The sequence below is a fragment of the Podarcis bocagei genome, assembly GCF_964188305.1.
Source record: "Podarcis bocagei genome assembly, chromosome: 2".
Taxonomy (NCBI): domain Eukaryota; kingdom Metazoa; phylum Chordata; class Lepidosauria; order Squamata; family Lacertidae; genus Podarcis; species Podarcis bocagei.
In genome coordinates, this window is record NC_138126.1 from 75,234,373 (window position 1) to 75,254,906 (window position 20,534).

The 20,534-nt window shown below is 41.9% G+C and overlaps 1 protein-coding gene across 3 annotated transcripts in view; it reads left to right on the forward strand.

Annotated features, from left to right (window-relative positions):
- FSTL4 (follistatin like 4) overlaps window positions 1-20,534 on the forward strand; it is a 354,194-nt gene that overhangs the window by 112,892 nt on the left and 220,768 nt on the right. For all 3 annotated transcript variants that reach the window (XM_081185557.1, XM_081185558.1, XM_081185559.1), the window contains exon 4: window positions 9,122-9,370. In XM_081185557.1, coding sequence (XP_081041683.1) covers window positions 9,122-9,370 — 249 coding nt within the window. The remainder of the gene's footprint in view (window positions 1-9,121; window positions 9,371-20,534) is intronic.

Here is a 20,534-nt window from a genome sequence, read left to right on the forward strand (position 1 = left end):
GATTCTTGTTGCAAGAAAAAGAGGGCGGGGGAGAAACCGTCTCCAAATCCTTCCTCTCATGTACAACAAATATGAGAAATCAGCACCGTTTGCCTGCTGAGTTGGACTTAAGCACCCCTTAGAAATTATGCCAAACCCGTCATATTGCAGTGACAAAAATGCATACTTTGGTTTGCTGGCTGAAGAGCAACGGAGCTGAATTAGTATATGACTAAATTTATATTGCTTCAAAGTATAAATTTACCTGAGGAATAGATCATAAATATGCATTGCTAAGGGAAGGAGGAAGCTCCCTTATCAGATCTGCTAGTTTATTATCCTTACAAGCAAAGTAAATTATACTTGCTCAATACGATGGGGGCACGCAGGATATTTAAATTTACTTACTATTCTTCACAGGTAATTAATGTGTAATTCATGCTTGATAGCATTTTGATGGCCTAGATGTGATCTATGCAAGCCATAAAACACTGAAATCAGTGCCATAGCATTCATATATTTTTTATGGGAATGGATTGTAACTTGCATATTTACTGAATTTACAGCTAGAGACACTCACAGCTAGAGAAACTGCAGAACGTACCCTAACCATTATAATCTGAACTGTTAGTGTCCTATGATTCTGCATATGAAAGGTTCTGTACTCAGTAAGATGTCTGATACAGAATTCACATTCCTAAGCTCAGCTATCTGAGCTATCTGCGTCTTTAAAAGGAAATTTATAGTTCTCATGATCGTGGAGATGCATTTAAAAATAAAACCTGCTAGTAAATTCTGCAGGAGGTTTAACTCCCATTAAACTTACTGGAAGTTCAGCCAATCGGAAATTTTGCATTGAAACTGCAGTAGAGAATAGATTTTTTAAAGAGAGGTGACAATGTATACCATAGTATGGTTATAAAAAAAATAAAACCTTTGAAAATATTGGAAATTGAGTTTAGCAGTGTACTGTGCTTTGTGTATTAAAGGATACTGATGAAATGTGCATGATCAAAAGCCAAAGTTAAGCACTTTGAAATCTCATTGACTTCAGTGGCGAACAGGAATGTGCACTTAGCTGACCGACTGAAATCTACCAGAGCTAAGTATGGTGTAGCTTTGGCTAGATCATGTCCATTGAATTTAATATCAAGGAAAACCATAGCTTCACAGACTTCTTCCTCCTAATGTCTATACATCACTTATTTCTAACCTGAATTCATGTGATCACCAGGAGCAGTTCACAAGGGAGACAAATAGACTTCTTCTCCTGTCACACTAATGTTAATATAATATAGTACCTCCAGTCTTCGGCCATATTTGGTAAATTTAATTAGTGTCAAAAAGTGGCTTGTTTTGTAAGATGATCAGTTTTTAACCAAAGTAAATTACTTTCTTTATGACTAATAAATTAAACGAATTATATCTTTTTTATGCAGCATGGTGGGCTCATAAATCCTCCAAGCAGTTAGCTAGTAGTTTCACTTGATTACCTTTTCCATTACTGTTTTTTATACTCCTTGCCAGAGTGGGGAATTCATTCAGCTTTAATAACACGAGAGAAATGTTGATGAGCAGCTTGTTTAATTAGTGAACTACATCCTGAATTTTGTCGTCGTCTCAGAAGCTGAGAAGTGACCTGAGAGATCCTTCAGTTCGCCTTGGCTGATGAGCCTTAGAAATTTCTTTTTAGGCAGTCAAGTCTTCTTTGGACAGCCATATGCTTTTAACAGACAGGCATTGTTGTAAATAGCAATCACATGAAAGAACATGCCTTTGGAGCTACTTTGCTTAATGTACCAGATGACCAAGGTCAAATGTTTAGTCGGAAGCTATTACTCACCTGTGTGTTAATTAAGAGTGCTTTTGAGAAGTCCTCTTATGAGGCTGTTCTTTGTAGTGTGGTTTGCCATGTTGGGAATGCAAAGCAGTATTTCGCTCCAAAATACGGTAGCTTATTTGTGTGGATCCTTTATTTGAAAAGAAGGGGGGACCTATTTGGCTAAAGAACAGCTCAAAACAAAGCCAGCTTGTAGGCAACACACTATGCGCTATTTTGCCATTCTCCTCTACCTTAGCTATTGTCTGTTTTACAATTTTACCCATGGCATGAACATTGGATAAGGATCATGGGAGTTGATGCATGCTGCTAAGCCTGAGTAGGCTTGCAGGAGAGGATGGGATCATATGAGAAGAGTAGCAAATATCAAGTAGCATACCAGGAAGGCAGCTTTGACTGGAGGAGCAATGCATGGTTCAGGCTGGGGTGGGGGAAACAAGATGCTATTGCACAATAAAGTTCCACCCTCCCTGACCCCAATGATCATGCTGGCTGGGCCTGATAGGAGTCCAACATAGAAGGGGACAGGTCCCCCATCCCCATCTATAGCCCCCTAGATAATATTGTTCAAAGAGAGAGGGAAAGTGAGTATAAAGGGAGGCTTCTGGTCCATGGTTTTAGCCCTGAGCCCATGGGGGACAGGTCCGCCCAGAGGTACCTCTCCAGTCCATTCACTACAATGGCTGTCAAAGGTGGGGAATCCTTCACACATTTACCACTTCATGCACAGGCCACCCAGATCCTGGAACCCTGGGTAATCCGGGATCTAACGGCCACAGGGAAGCCTTTCAGGACTGTGGGGCAGGGAAGTTAACTCTTTCTTTCTCTGCTAATGTACCTGCAGAAGAATCATGTCGAAAGTTGCCATTGTGGAGGCTTCCCTAGAAATGCAGATAGCAACTGTGGAGAACTGATTTCTCACTCCCCCTCCCCATCCCCCAGGGCCAAAACCAGGACCAGGACATTGCTCCAGCTTGCGGGCAGCTGCTCTTTGCATAACAAACAGTATGTGATAATTGCATTCCATTTGCCCAATTAATGCTGTCTAGTTTGCCTCTAAGAGCTCAGTCCTAGGACTATTTATTCAGAAGCAAATCCCACTATGGCATTTCCTATGTGTGGCTTGCTACTGACTAAATCCCCTTAAGTGTACATAGAATTGCAGCATTAGAAGCATTATTTTAAATCACCCGGGCACAAATTAAATGGATTTGGTGAAGAACAACAGTGCCTCTAGATGCCCTCTGAGTGACAGCCTTCTTAATCACAAGCACTCTGTTACAAATAGATGGTTTGATGCCTTTCACTAGGCTGAGGAACTTGGAGCTTAGCCTTTGCCAAATGTACATAACCAAAGCATGTGCTGAAATACTATCAGACTAGCACTACAATAGATTTGGTTTATTGCTTTATTTAGAGGCCCCACCGTGAATCTGCCCACTGGCGCAGATAAATAAGGCTTAGCCCCTGCAAACAGTTACTCATTGGCACAATTCTTTATATTCCTACAACCAAACATTCCAGATAATTAACACTGCAGCAAGTCCCAAGTAATTACACTACTGGATCCTAAATGGACAGCAGGCATGGCTTTGTGCCAAACCGACTGCGGCTGCTATTTGCCACTGTGAGGAATCCTTTTCTGTAACTTTGAATGGCATTCAGTGACATCCCGTGTATTAGTAAAAATATCAAATTATATTAATGGGAAGAGAGAGCTGTGTTTCTAAATGGGAAATGCCTTGGGGCTTTTCTCGTATTGACTCATTCGCAGCTGAAGCCTGTCAATTGTTTCTCTTGCCTGAACTGAACACTGACTGATAATTCTTGTGTGGTGCTTTAGCTCTTCAAAGGACTATACAAATATTAATTTGCCGAAGTCTAATAATCCTCTCTAGCATGTCCTTGCCAAAGAGCTCAGGGAAACATGGGTTGAATAATGCCGCTGAGCATTGGGGCTAGCTGTTCCTTATGCAGCAGGAACTCAGACTTAAGTGCTTACATGTTGAATTCCAAGGTCAGATTTTGATATTTGCAATTTTGACTGTGTGGATATAAATCCCCATGATCCACCCCTCCTCAGCAAAGCATGCCCCTCTATTGATTTTTATTCTCAAGTGAGTATTGCTGTGTTCTGCAAATTGCTAGTCCTTACCAGGCTGAAAATTAGCATCTCTCTATCTGGATACAATGCCATTTTGTTACCTAGTGGTTAATTCACTAGTTCAGTGGGTGAGGGGTGTGCAGAGAGATGCAGAGCTCCAACTCCATTCACACATTACAGTGGTACCTCGGGTTACAGACGCTTCAGGTTACAGACGCTTCAGGTTAAGAACTTTGCTTTAGGATGAGAACAGAAATTGTGCTCCGGCAGCGCGGCGGCAGCAGGAGGCCCCATTAGCTAAAGTGGTACCTCAGGTTAAGAACCATTTCAGGTTAAGAAAGGACCTCCAGAACGAATTAAGTTCTTAATCTGAGGTACCACTGTACTTGTGAAGTCTGCACACAGAAAGAGACAGTGGAGTTGTGCTGCTTGCCCTGTCCCTGAGGCCACATGACCCCACTGTGCACATATTATGTGCCAAATGGCCCACTACAGGCATAGCCTTCATCAGGAACTGGAATTACAGGACACGACATCTCCTCAGACATCTATGCTCAATATGTGGTCATGAGCAAACAGGGTCAGATGGAGGTGCATGACACCAGGGATAGTGGTGTGGCTCTGCTCCTCCTTCCTACGTGAGGGGCGCCTCCATGTCAATCAGGTGAAAGGAAGCTTTGTCCTGACCACAGTGGTCTTCCTAATGCAGTGCTTTAGTTTAGCTTGAGTTTGCCAGTTGGGGTGAATAGCAGTCATTCACTCATGGGGTAGGGCAAGTAAAATCTGCATGCACTTGAGCCACTATTTGGGTAGTGGCTTAGCCTGCTTCCTGATAGCACTAACCACTGAGCGTCAACATTGTTCCTAACAGCATAGCTTCCTTCTGGGTTCTTCTTCTTGGTCATGCCAACATGTGATGAAGCATGTTAGGAGTTTGCTTCTATCATCATCCTCATTATCATCACCAATGATGACGTAGCACCATCAAGTACACTTTATGGAATAGTGCAGGTAAATGAAATCCAGGGAAGCAGAGGGTACAGTTATTAGAGAGAAGAGGAAGGAAGGGAATATGTCCTGGAAGCTTTTTTGGATGATTTTTTTTTTTAAATCAGAGTGTGAAACTACCATGGATAGGATGTCCCAAGTCTACAACCCAACCAAAATCAAGTTTGAGTGCCCACAGTTCTCTTTTAAAACAGAGCCCTTTATGTGACTGTTAGCTGTGCTGATTTTTTTCTGCAGGGCTTTTGTGCTTTACATTTGTGTTGTGACAAATGTACAGTATACACTGTAATTGTAAATGACCTTTGCAGTCAAGCCACGCACAGGTTACAGTATTAGCAGTCCCATGGATATTGTTGCAGGGGCATGCTGTTGCAGGGGCATGCTGAACAATTAGTAAAGTGAATAAAGGATATTCAGATATGCCACTTAGGGACTGTAATTTTTATGCCACTTGGAGACACTTTGACCTTCTAGTTTATTATGATTCAAGAAAAAATGTCAATATTTCTTAGCCTGCCAAGGTTGGTGGGAATTTTAATAAGCTATTGAGTAGAGAAGTTAATCCTCCAATAACAGATTCCTTGCCTTTGAATCTACAGTGTTGAAAATTAAGCTTTAACTACAGCTGGAGGAAACGTGGGATTTTGTTTTCATTTTTTACATATAAAGCTGTTGACTGATGTTGCATATTATAACTCACTTCAGGCGGCAGGGGCTTTGGAGCCCCTACCTTTGGCATGGAAGCATTTTTGCACTACATTATAATGGTGGAAAAGATGATAATGCAGTAACAACAGAAGGATTAAAGCTTGCAGCAAATTGCAAACTAACCTTTCTGTTTTGATTAGTCCTTTTGCAACATGCTTTTGTAATGCTCTACATTATGCTTATTACAATTAACGTTGCACAGTAATCTTCTAATTTCGAAAAACTTGGATAATTGAGTAAAATGCCAGTTATTAATTTTTGAACAGTACCTTCATTGGGAAATCCTTTTCTGTATCCATTTCTACTAATAGCTGTAAGCCTTCTGCTCTCTGAAACATCAGGTCCCACATTATTAGAGACTAACAATTTTTTTTTTGGTTAGGATTTCAGTGTCATCCAATCTTTTTGTGGCACTACCTGAAAGATACGGGAATCCAATGGCATAAATATGAACCTGTGTATAAACCCTGGTATAAATATGAACATGAGAACCTGCATGATATACATGTCAACATGTCTAAACCTGGTCAATATCTCCTGGACAAAAAAGGTTGGAGGCAATCTTTTCCCAAACTCTTAAGGTGATATGATAGAGCCAATTAGTGCTGTCTGCATACAGCTTATTTTCTTCAGCCTTAATCTCTAGTCAAACAAGTTTTGTGAATGTTAGAAGTGCTTCAGAAACCATTTGAACAGTAACAAGAGAATGCCAAAATAAACAATATGTATGTATGGCTCTCATGTCACAGTCAAATGTCTTCAAACTGCTATGTGTATCAAACCTAAATTTTCATCCTTGGAAACTCATCCAACGATAGAGTGTGCCCATTGTCAGTTGAATGCCTCCTAATTAGTCTTCATTACATTAAAGCAGGTGTAGCCAATGCAGTGCCCTCCAGATGTTGTTGGACTACAATTCCCATCATCCCTTATCAGCCATGCTGGTGGGCCTGATGGGAGTTGTGGTCCAACAACATTTGGGGGGCACTTCATTGGCTAGCCTGCCTCAAAGAACCCAATGTGACCTTGTCTGGTTTTGTGACACCAGTTTTATGCTGTTCAGAACACAATAATCGTTTCACTTTATGAACAAAAGTTTCCTATTGATATCAAGCACATTGCTGAGTATACAGACACAACTTTATTGAAATCACGTGGTTGCTATGTTGTAATCACTGAGGCTTTAGTTTGTCACATGGCTTAACCACCTGTTTATTCATTATTTATTTCAACAATTTATCTACCACTTAATTACAGCGGACGGGATTCAGCTCAGTTGCTGGCATGCATAGAATGCATTGCCCACTCAGACAATAGGACTTCTCTCCCTCTCATCCTTCCTATACCACTTAAATCTGTTCTGAAGTTCTGGGCGGAAGTGTGGTTTTCAAGCAGATCTCATTCTCTACATGCATACCCTACTTAGCATTATGTTGAATTCCACCCAATAGTCTCTAAGCAGTGTACAAGTAATTCAGTACAGTAAATATAAAAAAATCAGTTTAAAATATAAAATCAGAAATCAGTTAAAATGCTCAAGGGAAAGAATAAAGTCTTCAGTAGATGCCAGATGTTCAACAGGGAGGCCCTTCTGACCTCAAGTGGGAAAGAGTTCCATAAAATTGGGTCCACAATACTGAACACACAGCTCCTGGTTGATATAAGCTACTTATACAGTCATACCTCGGGATAAATACGCTTCAGGATAATTATTTTCGGGTTACGCTCCGCGGCGACCCGGAAGTAATGGAGCGCATTACTTTCGGGTTTCGCCGCTCGCACATGCACAGATGGTCAAAATGACATCACGCGTATACGCAGATGCGCAGTCATGTCTTATGTTCTGTTCAGGATGCGAATGGGGCTCTGGAACGGATCCCGTTCGCATCCCAAGGTACCACTGTACTAGCAATGGGAGGTCCAATACAGTACAGTGAATGCCCTGAAGATCTCAGGTGGTTTTTGAGATATTCTGGACTCAGATTAATGACCTTATAATTTTACACAGGAACCTTGAGGCTGACCTGGTAGCATATGGGCAGCCAGCACAAACATTTGAGCAATAATCTGTCCTCTTCAGCAGCCTAGTCTCAGTGTTTTGCACCAGTTTACAGCCTCTAGACCAGCTCAATTCTGTGTCTTTTCAAAAAGATGTGCTAAGGAGGCTAAGGGAGCTGGGCATGTTTAGCCTAGAGAAGAGGAGGTTAAGGGGTGATATGATAGCCATGTTCAAATATATAAAAGGATGTCACATAGAGGAGGGAGAAAGGTTGTTTTCTGCTGCTCCAGAGAAGCGGACACGGAGCAATGGATCCAAACTACAAGAAAGAAGATTCCACCTAAACATTAGGAAGAACTTCCTGACAGTAAGAGCTGTTCGACAGTGGAATTTGCTGCCAAGGAGTGTGGTGGAGTCTCCTCCTTTGGAGGTCTTTAAGCAGAGGCTTGACAACCATATGTCAGGAGTGCTCTGATGGTGTTTCCTGCTTGGCAGGGGGTTGGACTCGATGGCCCTTGTGGTCTCTTCCAACTATATGATTCTATGATTATGCACATGTTTCTTCAGAAGTCCTGGGGTAGGTTCAACAGGAGGAATCCAACATAGCCCTCTCATTCTTTCAGTGCAAGGATTTCTGCATGCACAACAGAACATTCTCCTCTTTTCCTCCTGTCCCCCTGCATCTGTTCTGGGGGTTCTCCCAACCCTCTGGAGCAGATTTGGCATGCACAGTGGAAGGGGGAGGGAGTCCTGTTGCAGGGGCAGAAATCCTTACACTGATGGGACACGGTAGTTAGATACCACTCAGTGAAATTGAATCCCTAGTAAATATGCTGACATTGCAGCCTTTAAATGTCAGAAATGTTTTAAAGACTGAAATGCTGAAGACCTATTAAGCATGCTGATGGGGGAATGACAAAGGAGCCAGGTTGCTTGTCTGTCACTGTTAACGGTGAGTCTTGGCCCATAATAGTTCAAGAGATGAAAGTGGAACCTAACTTCTAAGTCAAAGAGATGTCTAGCAAAGAGATCTACTAGAAAGGTAGTCTATGCATATGGCTAATGAATTCAACTTTTAAAATCAGCAAGTAAATAATACATAGGCACCAACCAAAGACTAGGCAGGCTGAATGCAAGAGGCTCCTTTCACACAGTGCCCTCCACATGTTCTCTGTCAGCACATAGGCTCTCTGATCAGATCTTCACTGAACCCATGTCGGTCATAGGTTGGGACTGTTGGGCAGGTTGGCATTGGGGTGGTGCCAATGAATGAAGCCTTCCATCATGTGCTTAGTGAATATGTGGAGCACAGTGGGTGAAAATGGTGGCACAGTCTCTGTGATATCTGTCTGACACAGCTTTGGAAAAGTATTTTGGCTACTAAAGTATGTTGCGGCAAAAGAAGTGTTCCCTTGTTACTCAGCTTGGAGTTGTTAACACCGAAACTTTTCTTTCCTCCTGCTCCACCATTCTCCTTTTCCAGTGCTTTATGGGCAAGATGGCCTTCATGCATCATGTGAAAAGAAGTACTGTGGCCGGGGAAGCAAGTGCGTTGTGAACAAGGAGACCGATAAGCCCGAATGTAGATGCATAGATGACTGCAAGCCCAGTTATATGCCGGTGTGTGGATCTGATGGCAAATTCTATGAGAATCACTGTGAACTTCATCGAGCATCCTGCTTGCAAAGGAAGAAAATCTACATTATTCACAGCAAAGACTGCTTCTTCAAAGGTAGGACTTTCTACATGATGAACCAAATCTGGAGAATACATGTCACCTGCTTTCCCTTGTCAGATGATGCACTATGTTTAATTCTATAGAAAATGCAAAGGATTACATCAAATAGATAAGTCCACAACCGTTATTAAAAGGACTTGATCTATGAACTAATTGACAACTGAGTTATTTGCACATACTGTATATTAAGCATATTACAGTATCAAACAAATTTCCAATCAAGCAATCATTTGCTGTTTTGTTACTCTATGAAACTTAAAAATAAAATAGTTGGATGAAAGTATAATTTGTGCTTAATAGCTGGGAAAAGTGGTGGTCAATGCCAAGTACTGTTAGGATTTTTTTCTGCATAGATCAGAGAAGTATAATTGTGTTGTCCCTAAGGGTAGAGAATATGTAAATGTATCTCCCCCCTTCCAATAATGTTACAAGCTTTTGAACGCTACAAACATTTTTCAAGGAAAAGTCTTCAGAACAAAAGGAAAATAAGATGATATAAGTCCTTATACAGTCACACTAAGAGCTGACTTACATGAGAAGCAGGACACAGTAAGACACCCTCTAAGGGTCAGCCATATTATTTAAAATGGCTCCCCCCCCCCCGGTGAACAGAAAGCATAAATAGGGCTCTTGTTGTGACATGTTAGTGTACTTGTATATGCCTATTCTTTACCATTCTTCTTTATTATGGTGGCCAGGTGTGCTTCTTCAGCCCAAAGCTACAGACACCTGTGATTATGAATAGACAGAACAGATTCACGTTCTATTAGTTATTTGCGCCAACTTGAATTTGACTAGGAACAAGCCCTTCGTCCAACTAGAATCAATGAGAGCAACTGAGGATAACAAGAACAGATCTCTGCCAGAAGGAATTTTCTTCCTCCAGAGACTTACATCCTCTGTGATTTATCTGTATTGCTTTCTAGCCATCTAAGGAAAGGAAATTTCTACAGATTAAACCAGGGACCGGGAACCTGTGATTCATCACATGGTGTTGCATTCCAATTTCCATCATGGCCAATTTCCAGCTAGCATGGCCAATGGCCAGAGATGATAAGAGCTGCAGACTCAGTAGTGGGGTTGGAGGCTTGGAAAAAATATTCACATCTAGCAATCCGTGCTCTTCTTTGGTTTCAGATAGTACATGGGTAAAAGATAAAGGGACCCCTGACCATTAGGTCCAGTCGTGACTGAGTTTGCGGCACTCATCTCGCTTTATCATCATCATCATCATCAACCTTTTATTCGACCGTCAGTCAGAAAAAAGTACAATTGTCAATACACAGTTAAAACATCCAAGAAGATTTTTGAGCTTAGCCAACACTAAAATGGGCTAAACAGATAGCCCCATATCAATACAATCAATTAAAGTCTTGCGACGCTTAAAAGCTAAAAAAAGAAATTTGGCCACCAAGGAAGGTATAGCTCTAGTGACGTTATTCAGCAAGTGTAAAACCTGGTTTTCTCTGGGTAGGGAGCTAAATTGACATAGAAGTGGGTCTATAAAATTTTGTCTAAGCTCTGCATAAGAAGGGCAAGTCAAGAGAATGTGTTCGGTGGACTCAACCACACCCATGGCACGACAGGTTCTCTGGGCGTATGGTACTCCCCTGTACCTTCCCCACAATATCGCAGAGTCAAGGACATTTAATCTAGCCGCTGTAAGAAGTCTGCGGTATTCCACATAGTGGATTTCTGCAAGGTAGGGGGCTGGTATGGTCCGATAGATCTGGTCCCCTAGGAACATCCCTGGTTTTACCTGGGCTATGTCCTCTTGTCTAGCAATGTCACTCAGTCTCCGGGAGATCACAGCTCTAGCTTGATTGTACGACATAGACTCAAAGTAAAGGTGAGACAATCCGCAGGATTGAACCTCATTAGTGACCTCCCTTTCCCACGATGATTGGAAATCATCCCTCAATATCAAGGGGGCAATACCCACTGGTTTAAAACAAAGCTTGAGCCATAGCCAGAGCTTCGTCTTCAAGGCCACATACCGTAGAGCTTGCCAGCCGACCTCTAATCTCATAACTGCACCCGCTACCGAGGGGGGAATCCTAAGGATGGCTCTAAGGAATCGCGTTTGGATAGAATCCAGTTTCAAAAAGTCCCTACGGGAGCCTAAAGAGATGCCCACCAAAAGAAGGGGGAGGACTTTCATTTGAAAGAGTCTCAAAGCTATCGTCACTGATTGAGCCTGATTCTTAGCATATAGAGATCTAATCTGGATGGCTGCTTTAGATGCATTAGTTGTTATATAGTCTCTATGGGCCAGAAAAGACCTATTTGACCGTATTACTTGTCCCAGATATTTAAAGCAGTTAACCTGCTCTAGGGGGATCCCGTTCATCGACCATCGATAGAGTCTCGGTCGGGCAGAGAAGACCATGATCTTGGTCTTAGCATAGTTGGGTTGGAGCTCATGCTGATCACAGTATTCATGTAGAGCTTGCAACATTCTCCTCAGTCCAATAGGGGATCTAGCAAGAAGTGCGGCGTCATCCGCATACAGAAGAACATTCAGAGATCGGCCTGCTAGTTTGGGGGGGTGGAAAGCATCATTGGCCATGTGAGTCACCAGTGAGTTAATGTAAAAGTTAAACAATGCTGGGGCCAATAAACAACCCTGTCTTACCCCTCTAGTGGTGGTAACGGGGTTGGAGACTAGGCCTTTATTGTCTAGCCTGATTCTCAGAAAGGTGTTTGTATGGAGGCTGATAATCAGATGAAGGAGACGACGATCGATATTTGTTGCAGCCAGTTTTGTCCATAGCTGCTTTCTAGAGATTCGATCAAATGCCTGCTTAAGGTCAATAAAAGCCACATGAAGAACCTTTGGGGCTTTGCCGGCATACTTTTCCGCCAGGTGATTCAAGGTTAATATTTGGTCTGTAGTAGATCTTCCAGGGCGAAAACCCGCCTGTTCATCGGCAATGATATTGTCGTCCTCCATCCATTTCGATAGTTTGTTTAGTAGGTACCCCGAGTAAATCTTCCCAATGACATTTAGCAAGCTGATTGGCCTAAAGTTGCTCGGCTCTGTACGTGGGCCTTTCTTATGTATTAATACAATCAACGCAGAGCTCCAGCTAGAGGGAAATTTTGCTGTTTTGTTTATATGCGTGTAAAGTGCTGCTAAAAGTGGGATCCACCAATCTTTATTTGCTTTGATGGCATCAATGGATATAAGGTCATCACCGGGGGCCTTGCCTGCTTTAAATCGATCTATGAGAGTTTCAACTTCAGGGCATGTAACTGGGTCCCAATCGGGCAGTGCTTCCGGCTCCACCGTATCTCCGCAGGCATCATGGGCTGCATACAGATCGGCGAAGTATCTTTCCCAAGTGTCCGCTGAGATGTGGGGTTCTATTCTTGCAAGCGGCCTACCCAGGTATCTGGAAATTAACTGCCAAAAAGAGGCTGGATTTCTATTCTCTGCAGCTATCAAAAGGTTGTTCCAATTGTTTCTTTCTGCCTCAAGCTTCTTTTCCTTTAGTAGGGCTTTATAACTTCTCCTGAGGGTGATAAGACGGTTACTTGGCATGGGGTCATTTGATGCTCTGTATGCCAACCATTCATTATACAGATGATTCTTGAAGTTTTTGCATTCCTCATCGAACCATTTTTTGTGGAAAAACTGTTTACCATGCTTTGTGGGGGACCGGACTAGTGTTGGTTTTAGAAGTTCTACTATATCGTCATATATTGGTAGAGGCTCATCCGCCTGCATAAGGGAAGCCCTTTTTATTTGGAGCTGATCAGACCAGAGAAGTTCGTTCAACTGCTGGGCCGAATTGGAGGTCCATTTAAGGGCTGTAGGTCTTATCTCCAGATGATCATTTGATAGGTGCACAAAGGAGTGCCTATCAAGTTCGTCAGCCAGAGTCAAGGAAATTTCTAGAGGGAAGTGATCACTCTCCAATCTTGTAGCCACCTTAAAGCTGGATATTTTTGGGGTAAGGTCAGGAGATATCCATACAAAGTCAATAGTGGATGCACGTGAACCTAACCAATAGGTGAATTCGGCAGGGTAGTCCGAGCTGACTGCCCCATTTAGCAGAAGGAAATTGAGGGCCAGCAAGGTTTGCCTGCATTTGAAACCTGCGTAGGTGGCTATGTTATCTTTGAATTTCCTTGGTAAAAGATCTGTAGTCACAAGAGGTGAAGAAGGGTACTTGCTAAATTTAGAGAATAAGATTTGGTCAGTATGTGACAGGCGTCCATTAAAATCTCCCGCCAACAGAAAAGTGGCTTCGGGGTATTTATCAAAAAGTGTTTCCAATGTCACTTGGATTTCCTGCCATCTCTGATCAACCAAATTTCTCTTATAGATTGGGCATAAGTAGATATTGATCACTACTATCGTTTCCTCTGCTGTTTGCAACTTTATAATCAGCATGAGTGACGACTGGATGTCAATTTTTTCGGCCTGAAAATTTATGGCTAAGGAAACAAAGGTAGCCAAGCCTCCTTGCGGTCTACCATGTGATAACGAGTTCTGTGTGGCATTCAGGTAAAAGCCCTTGTATCCTGTTAGATAGAAGTCCTCACAGGCCCATGACTCTTGGAATAGAAGGATGTGGCTGCCATTTATATAGGCAACAAATGATGGATCTGTCAGTTTGGATTTAATACCAGCCACATTCCATGATAGTAGTGTAAGAGGCCGCTTTGTGTTTCCCTCAAGTCATGATTTCTCTTGCGTGGTTAATCCTGGAGAATCCAAATGGGGGTGCACGCTGCGTGGAGGGGCAGTAGGGTGAAAAAAGGCAGTGATTTTTGATTGTTTGCATTTCAGGTTCAAGTTGTCACATGTCACAGGAGCAGCCAGTGGCTGGCATCTCGCTTTATTGGCCGAGGGAGCCGGCGTTTGTTCGTAGACAGTTTCCGGGTCATGTGGCCAGCATGACTAAGCTGCTTTCTGTCAAAACAAAACAGCGCACGGAAACACCGTTTACCTTCCCGCCGGAGCGGTACCTATTTATCTACTTGCACTTTGACGTGCTTTCGAACTGCTGGGTTGGCAGGAGCTGGGACCAAGCAACAGGAGCTCACCCCGTTGTGGGGATTCAAACCGCCGACCTTCTGATCGGCAAGTCCTAGATTCTGTGGTTTAACCCACAGTGCCACCCGCGTCCCCTAGTACATGGGTAGACGAGTCTAAAAAGCCCACGACTCAAATTTTCACAGCTCTCTAGCAGCTAGGATGGCTCATTTACCAGAAGTAATGTAATTAGTGTTAACTCTGGAAGTGTATACTTGAGTCTTACCATACTAAGCCTCAGCAGCAAAAGTAGCAATATTCACTAAAATGTTTTTCTTTTAAAAATAAAAAAAATCAAATACTTTATTATATGCACTTCACAAGTAATGATAAGAGTAGAAGAACGGCCTGCTTTGTGGCTAGGCAACATAGTTGCAGATCAGGGGATCGTGGCCTGCTGTGAAACCTACAAGGTGATATTAGATAGCCCACTTATGCATACCCGCCAACATTTCTCCAATGAAAACAGGGACGTCCCATTCCATTATGATCATTTTACTGTTTATACCCCACACATCTTATTGGGTTGCCCCAGCACTCTGGACAGCTTCCAACACATATAAAAACATAATAAAACATTAAAAAATGGGACACTTGGAGGGTATGCTTATACCTAGTGCTTTTTTTCTGGAGGGACGCAGGAGTACGCATACACCTAAACATTTTGTAAATCTAAGTTTGGCCTCATTGAGGGGCAGTATTTCAGTATGAGTAGGAAAACAAGAGTACCCCTAAACATTTTTTGGGGGGGAAAGCACTGCTGATACCCCATCATTGAAATATCCAAACTGTCTTTAGGCAGAGGTTGTGTCTTACTAGCACCAAGAAGCTTAAAATCAATTCAGCAGCATGCTCCATCACCTTTTTAAAAAAGCCCTCCAAAACGTATTTTTACAGGAAATGGCATTTGCCAGTTGTACGATTTGTCATACAAGACATGATCTAAGAAACGTTAAGCACTTTTTAAAAGCATTGTTAAATGAATGAGTATCTCTTCACTCCCACTGAAATTGATTAGATTTAAAAGTTATTAATGTTGGATGTAGAATGCCTGTTTTGTTTTCTTAGTGCATGTATTAACCAGACTACAATCTATGACTGTTTGTGTAAGATTAAGCAGATGGGAGTCTCTTTGTGGGCCTTTTGCACTTTGACTTCTTCAGTGCAGATGAAATTCCCTATGGAACATGATCTGACTGACACCCCTGCAAACTGAATTCCTTTTCTGACATAGTTATTCAATATCCAAGTGACAAATCTCATGCCCTTTGCACATAACTAGAGGTCAAGAACATTGATAGTGTGCCAGAGGCACCTAATGAGTGACACCAAAGCCCACCATCTTGGTTTTTATAATACTTTTCTGCATGTTTTTGGGCTTGGTGGTGGAGTGGGAACTTGTGAGAAGTTTTATCAAAAATAATTGAGGATAGTTTTATCAGAAACCATAGACAGATATAGTGGTGTGAACACAGGGAAGTGTCTGGATTCTGTGCAAAACACAAAACAATGCTGCACACTATAGAAATCTGTGTGGTTTGGTTCTTCTTTGTATTCTAGCCACACACTTTAAATACAAGGGCATCAGCAGCATATTTGCAAATTGTTGGTGAATTGTTTGTTGCTCTTTTGACAGGTATATAGTACCGCTCTCCAAAAAGGAGAATGACCAGTGTTAAGAAGTTCATATGTGAGATCGCCATCCCGGAGTAACATGGAATAAATCCATTAAGGCTACAATCCTATACACTTTTACTTGGGCATAAACCCTGTTACACTCAGTGGGGCTTACTTTTGAGAAGACATGCTTAGGATTGCACTGGATGTAAATGTCAAGAGAGAGCATTGCAATCTTGTGAGCATTTTTTTTACAAAAAAAAGCAGTTTGATACACATCCCTTCTTATAGTTTTCTGTTGCAAGCAAATTCCAGCTTGAATTTTGTTACTTCCTAGAAAAGTCAGATATTGGGAAAACTCATTCTTATGTGTTTGTTAATGTGCTCACCTGTGTTTTTTCTTTCTTTCTGACCCAGATTTGTGGCTGCTTCTAAAATTAGGTTATCTACCTTTTATATGTTATGCACGTAAAGTGTGAATGTGACAGATGTGTTTGCAGGCATGTGTAGATCGTCCTCAGAACTAGTTGTGATTGACTCTTGGTTCCTGTGGGTTACGTGCTTAGCAAACTGGAGTTTGCTGCTGCATTACACATATTCAGTTTCTTCATGTAGGAATTGTTTCTAGTAGATGCTGGCAGGCATGTTTGTTTTTAAAACTATTTTATATATCTATGAGTCAATCTCCTCTTGAGGACCTATGTAAAACAAAAAGGGTGGTCATTTTCGTAAGTCTATGTGAGGATTCCGATTCCTGATTTGATTATTTGGATTCAGGATCTGAATTGAATACAGTGGAGGAACTGGTGGAATACATGCTCAGATTTGCATGATGTGAGGATGAATGTTTTGAGCAGAGCAATTCTAGATAGATGTAGAATGGACCAACAATAATAACCAGAGAAGAGACAGTTGCTTTAGCAGAGGTAGATGATAATAACATTAGAAAAACCCTGCTGCATCAAACCAAAGGCCTATCTGGACAAGCATCCTCTTCTCACAGTGGCCAACCAGAGCATTAACCAATATTTGATCGGAAAAAAACACTTTTGTTTCTTTCTCCTTCTTTCTTTCACCCTTCACATAATATAATTGAAATTATGTCCTTAAGAGGTTTGACTTTGCCCTTTAAAAATTAACTCTAGTTACAATAGAAAATCAAACTGTCCTCTTAGTTTTACATTAAACTTTTGCATTCCCGTTTAATAAAACATATATTGAAATACTATTTTAAATAAACAAGTTTGTTGTTTAGTTGTGTCCAACTAAATCATGCCTAAAATTGTGGTTCACATCATCCTAGCAATTCATGGAGTATGTCTCATGGATTTTCCTCTGCTTAGAGACAGAAAAAGGAGAGCAACATAACTTATTGGACACCATTTAGTTTCCTTTGAAATAAGTTCTGTGCCTCCTGCAGAAGATGTTACGGTTAATTAGAAATGCAATTATCTGATTATAGATTGGTTTTATGAAATGTAACGTCTGCCCCCACCCCCATTAACTGAAGTTAATATATCCCATTTGTTCATGATTCTAATTATCTGGATATTTTGGATTGCCTATAGGACACTTAAGGAAAATAGGTGGAATTGTGCTCACTTTGTGAAATGGCACGATTGCCTTCCTCAAATGCCGATACAGAGTTTGGTGGGAACAACAGGAGAATATCTCTTTTATTAGCCCTTGCTTCTGGTAATAATTTATACAGCACTAAACAGAGAGATGTAAGAAGAAGAAAATGCATTTTTTAAAAAGAAAAGAAAGAAGTATGCAAATACAAAGTGATTAGATGACTTAGGCAAAGTAACACCAGCCTTGTAGACCTTCTCTGTCTGATACTAGTAAATCCACAGGCAACCTCCCATAACTGTTGTGTTCATGCATAGTGAATTAAATACAGTGGTACCTCAAGTTACATATGCTTCAGGTTACATATGCTCCAGGTTACAGACTCCGCTATCCCAGAAATAGTGCTTCAGGTTAAGTACGGTACTTTGTTTCAGGATGAGAACAGAAATCGGGCTCCGGCGGCACGGCAGCAGCAGGAAGCCCCATTAGCTAAAGTGGTGCTTCAGGTTAAGAACAGTTTCAACACATGAAACAAGGTTATAATTTGCTGATAAATTTTATTGTTAAGAATGCATTATGCGGGAGATGTGGGGAAGTCCGATAGAATTCTGAAATAAGTTGACGAAATGGTTGAGATTTTCTGTCTTTTCTTTTCTTTTTACTGTTTATGTTTTTTCTCTCCTATTTGTAACCTGGAAAAAATGCAATAAAAATTATTATAAAAAAAAGAACAGTTTCAGGTTAAGAATGGACCTCCAGAACGAATTATGGTAAGTACTTAACCTGAGGTACTATGCCTTCATTACAATCCAACATCCTGGCCAGCTCTACCCTTTGCACAGCAACTACAGCGTTCTTCAGGGAGCTGCACAGAACCCTGGTAAAAAAGCAAGGACAGAGCCTCCATTCTTTCATCTGGCTCAGCATACAGCACACTTGGTTCTATTTCCTATCCTCACCATGGAGCTGTTCCTGCATTACAGTAAGGACTGCTTCATTATAAGGAGCTGCAAATGCCGTGGTGCATTGTCCAAATTATACAGAGGGTCACGATTAAATTTAACATGGCATCAAATGCAGAACAGCTTGGGGTGGATTTCATGGAAATCCATGATCAATGTTAACATATGTATTACCTCGATTACATTGTGCTGCCTGAGGCAAAGCCCCAGGATCAACACTTTAAAAAGTCTTGTTGCTAATTAAACTCCTGTTTCATCTACCCACCCTCACACCTTTCCTTTCTAAGGCTGAAATCCTATGCATGCTTACCTGGGAGTAAGTCCTATTTAACTCAGTGGGGTCTACTTCTGAGTAGTCCAACAAAGGATTTTTCTGTATATCCTTTTCCCTCCTGCCTGCCCATTAGCCTGCCCATCTTTCTCAGTGCACACACACACACACACACACACAAACACACAGAAACCCCTTGCTATACTTAGGGGAGAGAAGCCCTAGGAGTTTGGACTGGAAGGGAAGGGGAAGGGGAAGGAGGAGAATGAAAAGGACAAGGAAGGGAAGCCAAAAGGATGGAGGGGAAGGCAGAAGAATAGTGGAAAAGGTAAAAGGAAGATGAAATGGCAGAGGGAGAAATCAGAAGCAAGAAGGAAAAGAAAGAGGTAGGCAGACAGAAAGCATTGTAAAGTGAAAAAAACAAAGTAAGCTGAAAAGTGGGCACATCAATATATTATTAATAACAAACAAACAAACAAATTTATACAAAAACAAAGGCTGTCACAGTGGCCATAGCAACCACTGCTTCCTTTGCCTGTATCCTCTGATGGCCTTAACATTTTGCACAGCCTGCAACAAGCCGATTCTGTGATGGCTCACTTTGCCCAGTGGCTGGGATAGCTCTTTTCCATGAGTTGTGTCACAGGACTTTTTCAAACGCTCTTGTGCAAGGGGTGCTGCATGGGAGCTGCCACTTACTTCCTGCCAGTCCACATGGGAAGCTGATCAAAACATTCCCACAGCAAGCCATGTGGAGGTGGGGTTTGGAAGCAGCCACTTTGAATACGCATGATGGGGTGAGCTCCAGTTACTCTCTCCCAGCTTCTGCCAACCTAGCAGTTCGAAAGCACACCATTGCAAGTAGATAACTAGGTACCACTGTAGCGGAAGGTAAATGGTGTTTCCATGTGCTCTGGCTTCCATCACGGTGCTCTGTTGCACCAGAAGTGGTTTAGTCATACTGGCCACATGACCCAGAAAGCTGTCTGTGGACAAACACCAGTTCCCTCAGCCTGAAGTGAAATGAGTGCCACACCCCATAGTTGCTTTTGACTGGACTTAACCATCCAGGGGTCCTTTACTTTTACCTTACCTTTACTTCTCTATGAGCATTCCCTGTCCAGCACAAGTTTGCCTGCTTTGTTTCCTATCATTTTTCACATCAAACATTATCTTATATGTGAAACATATAGAGTCACATATAAAATTCTGCTTGACATCAATCATGCTTGTAGAACCAGCTATTTGTATTGACTGGGTCAGTCAAATAATGCCTTTACTGGGACCAGTTGTGGGGCAGAGAACTTTCAAAGTTACAAGAACTCTTTCTTAGGTTGGATGCTCAAAATATTATGTGTGGAGGTTTTTGGGAAAGGATATGCAATTTGCAGTTGTACAGTTTGTTTCAGGCCTAGTTTTCACCAGCAGAAATTGTGTCAAGACTTGGAGATGGGCAGAGCAATCTAACCCCCCCCCCCTTACACTGGCTGGGTGAGGGGTTGAATGAGGCAAATGTGTCTCTTCACCCAACTCTCCTGGTTGAGTCAGCCTCCTGTCTACCATTGTCAATGGAATAGCCCAACTGTCATTCCATTGGTATGACCCTCCTATTTCTACTTGCAGAACAAATGGGTGGGCCATGGGCAGGAATGCAGTTGGTAGACTGCCTACCATTGGCAAGCAGTGAAAGGC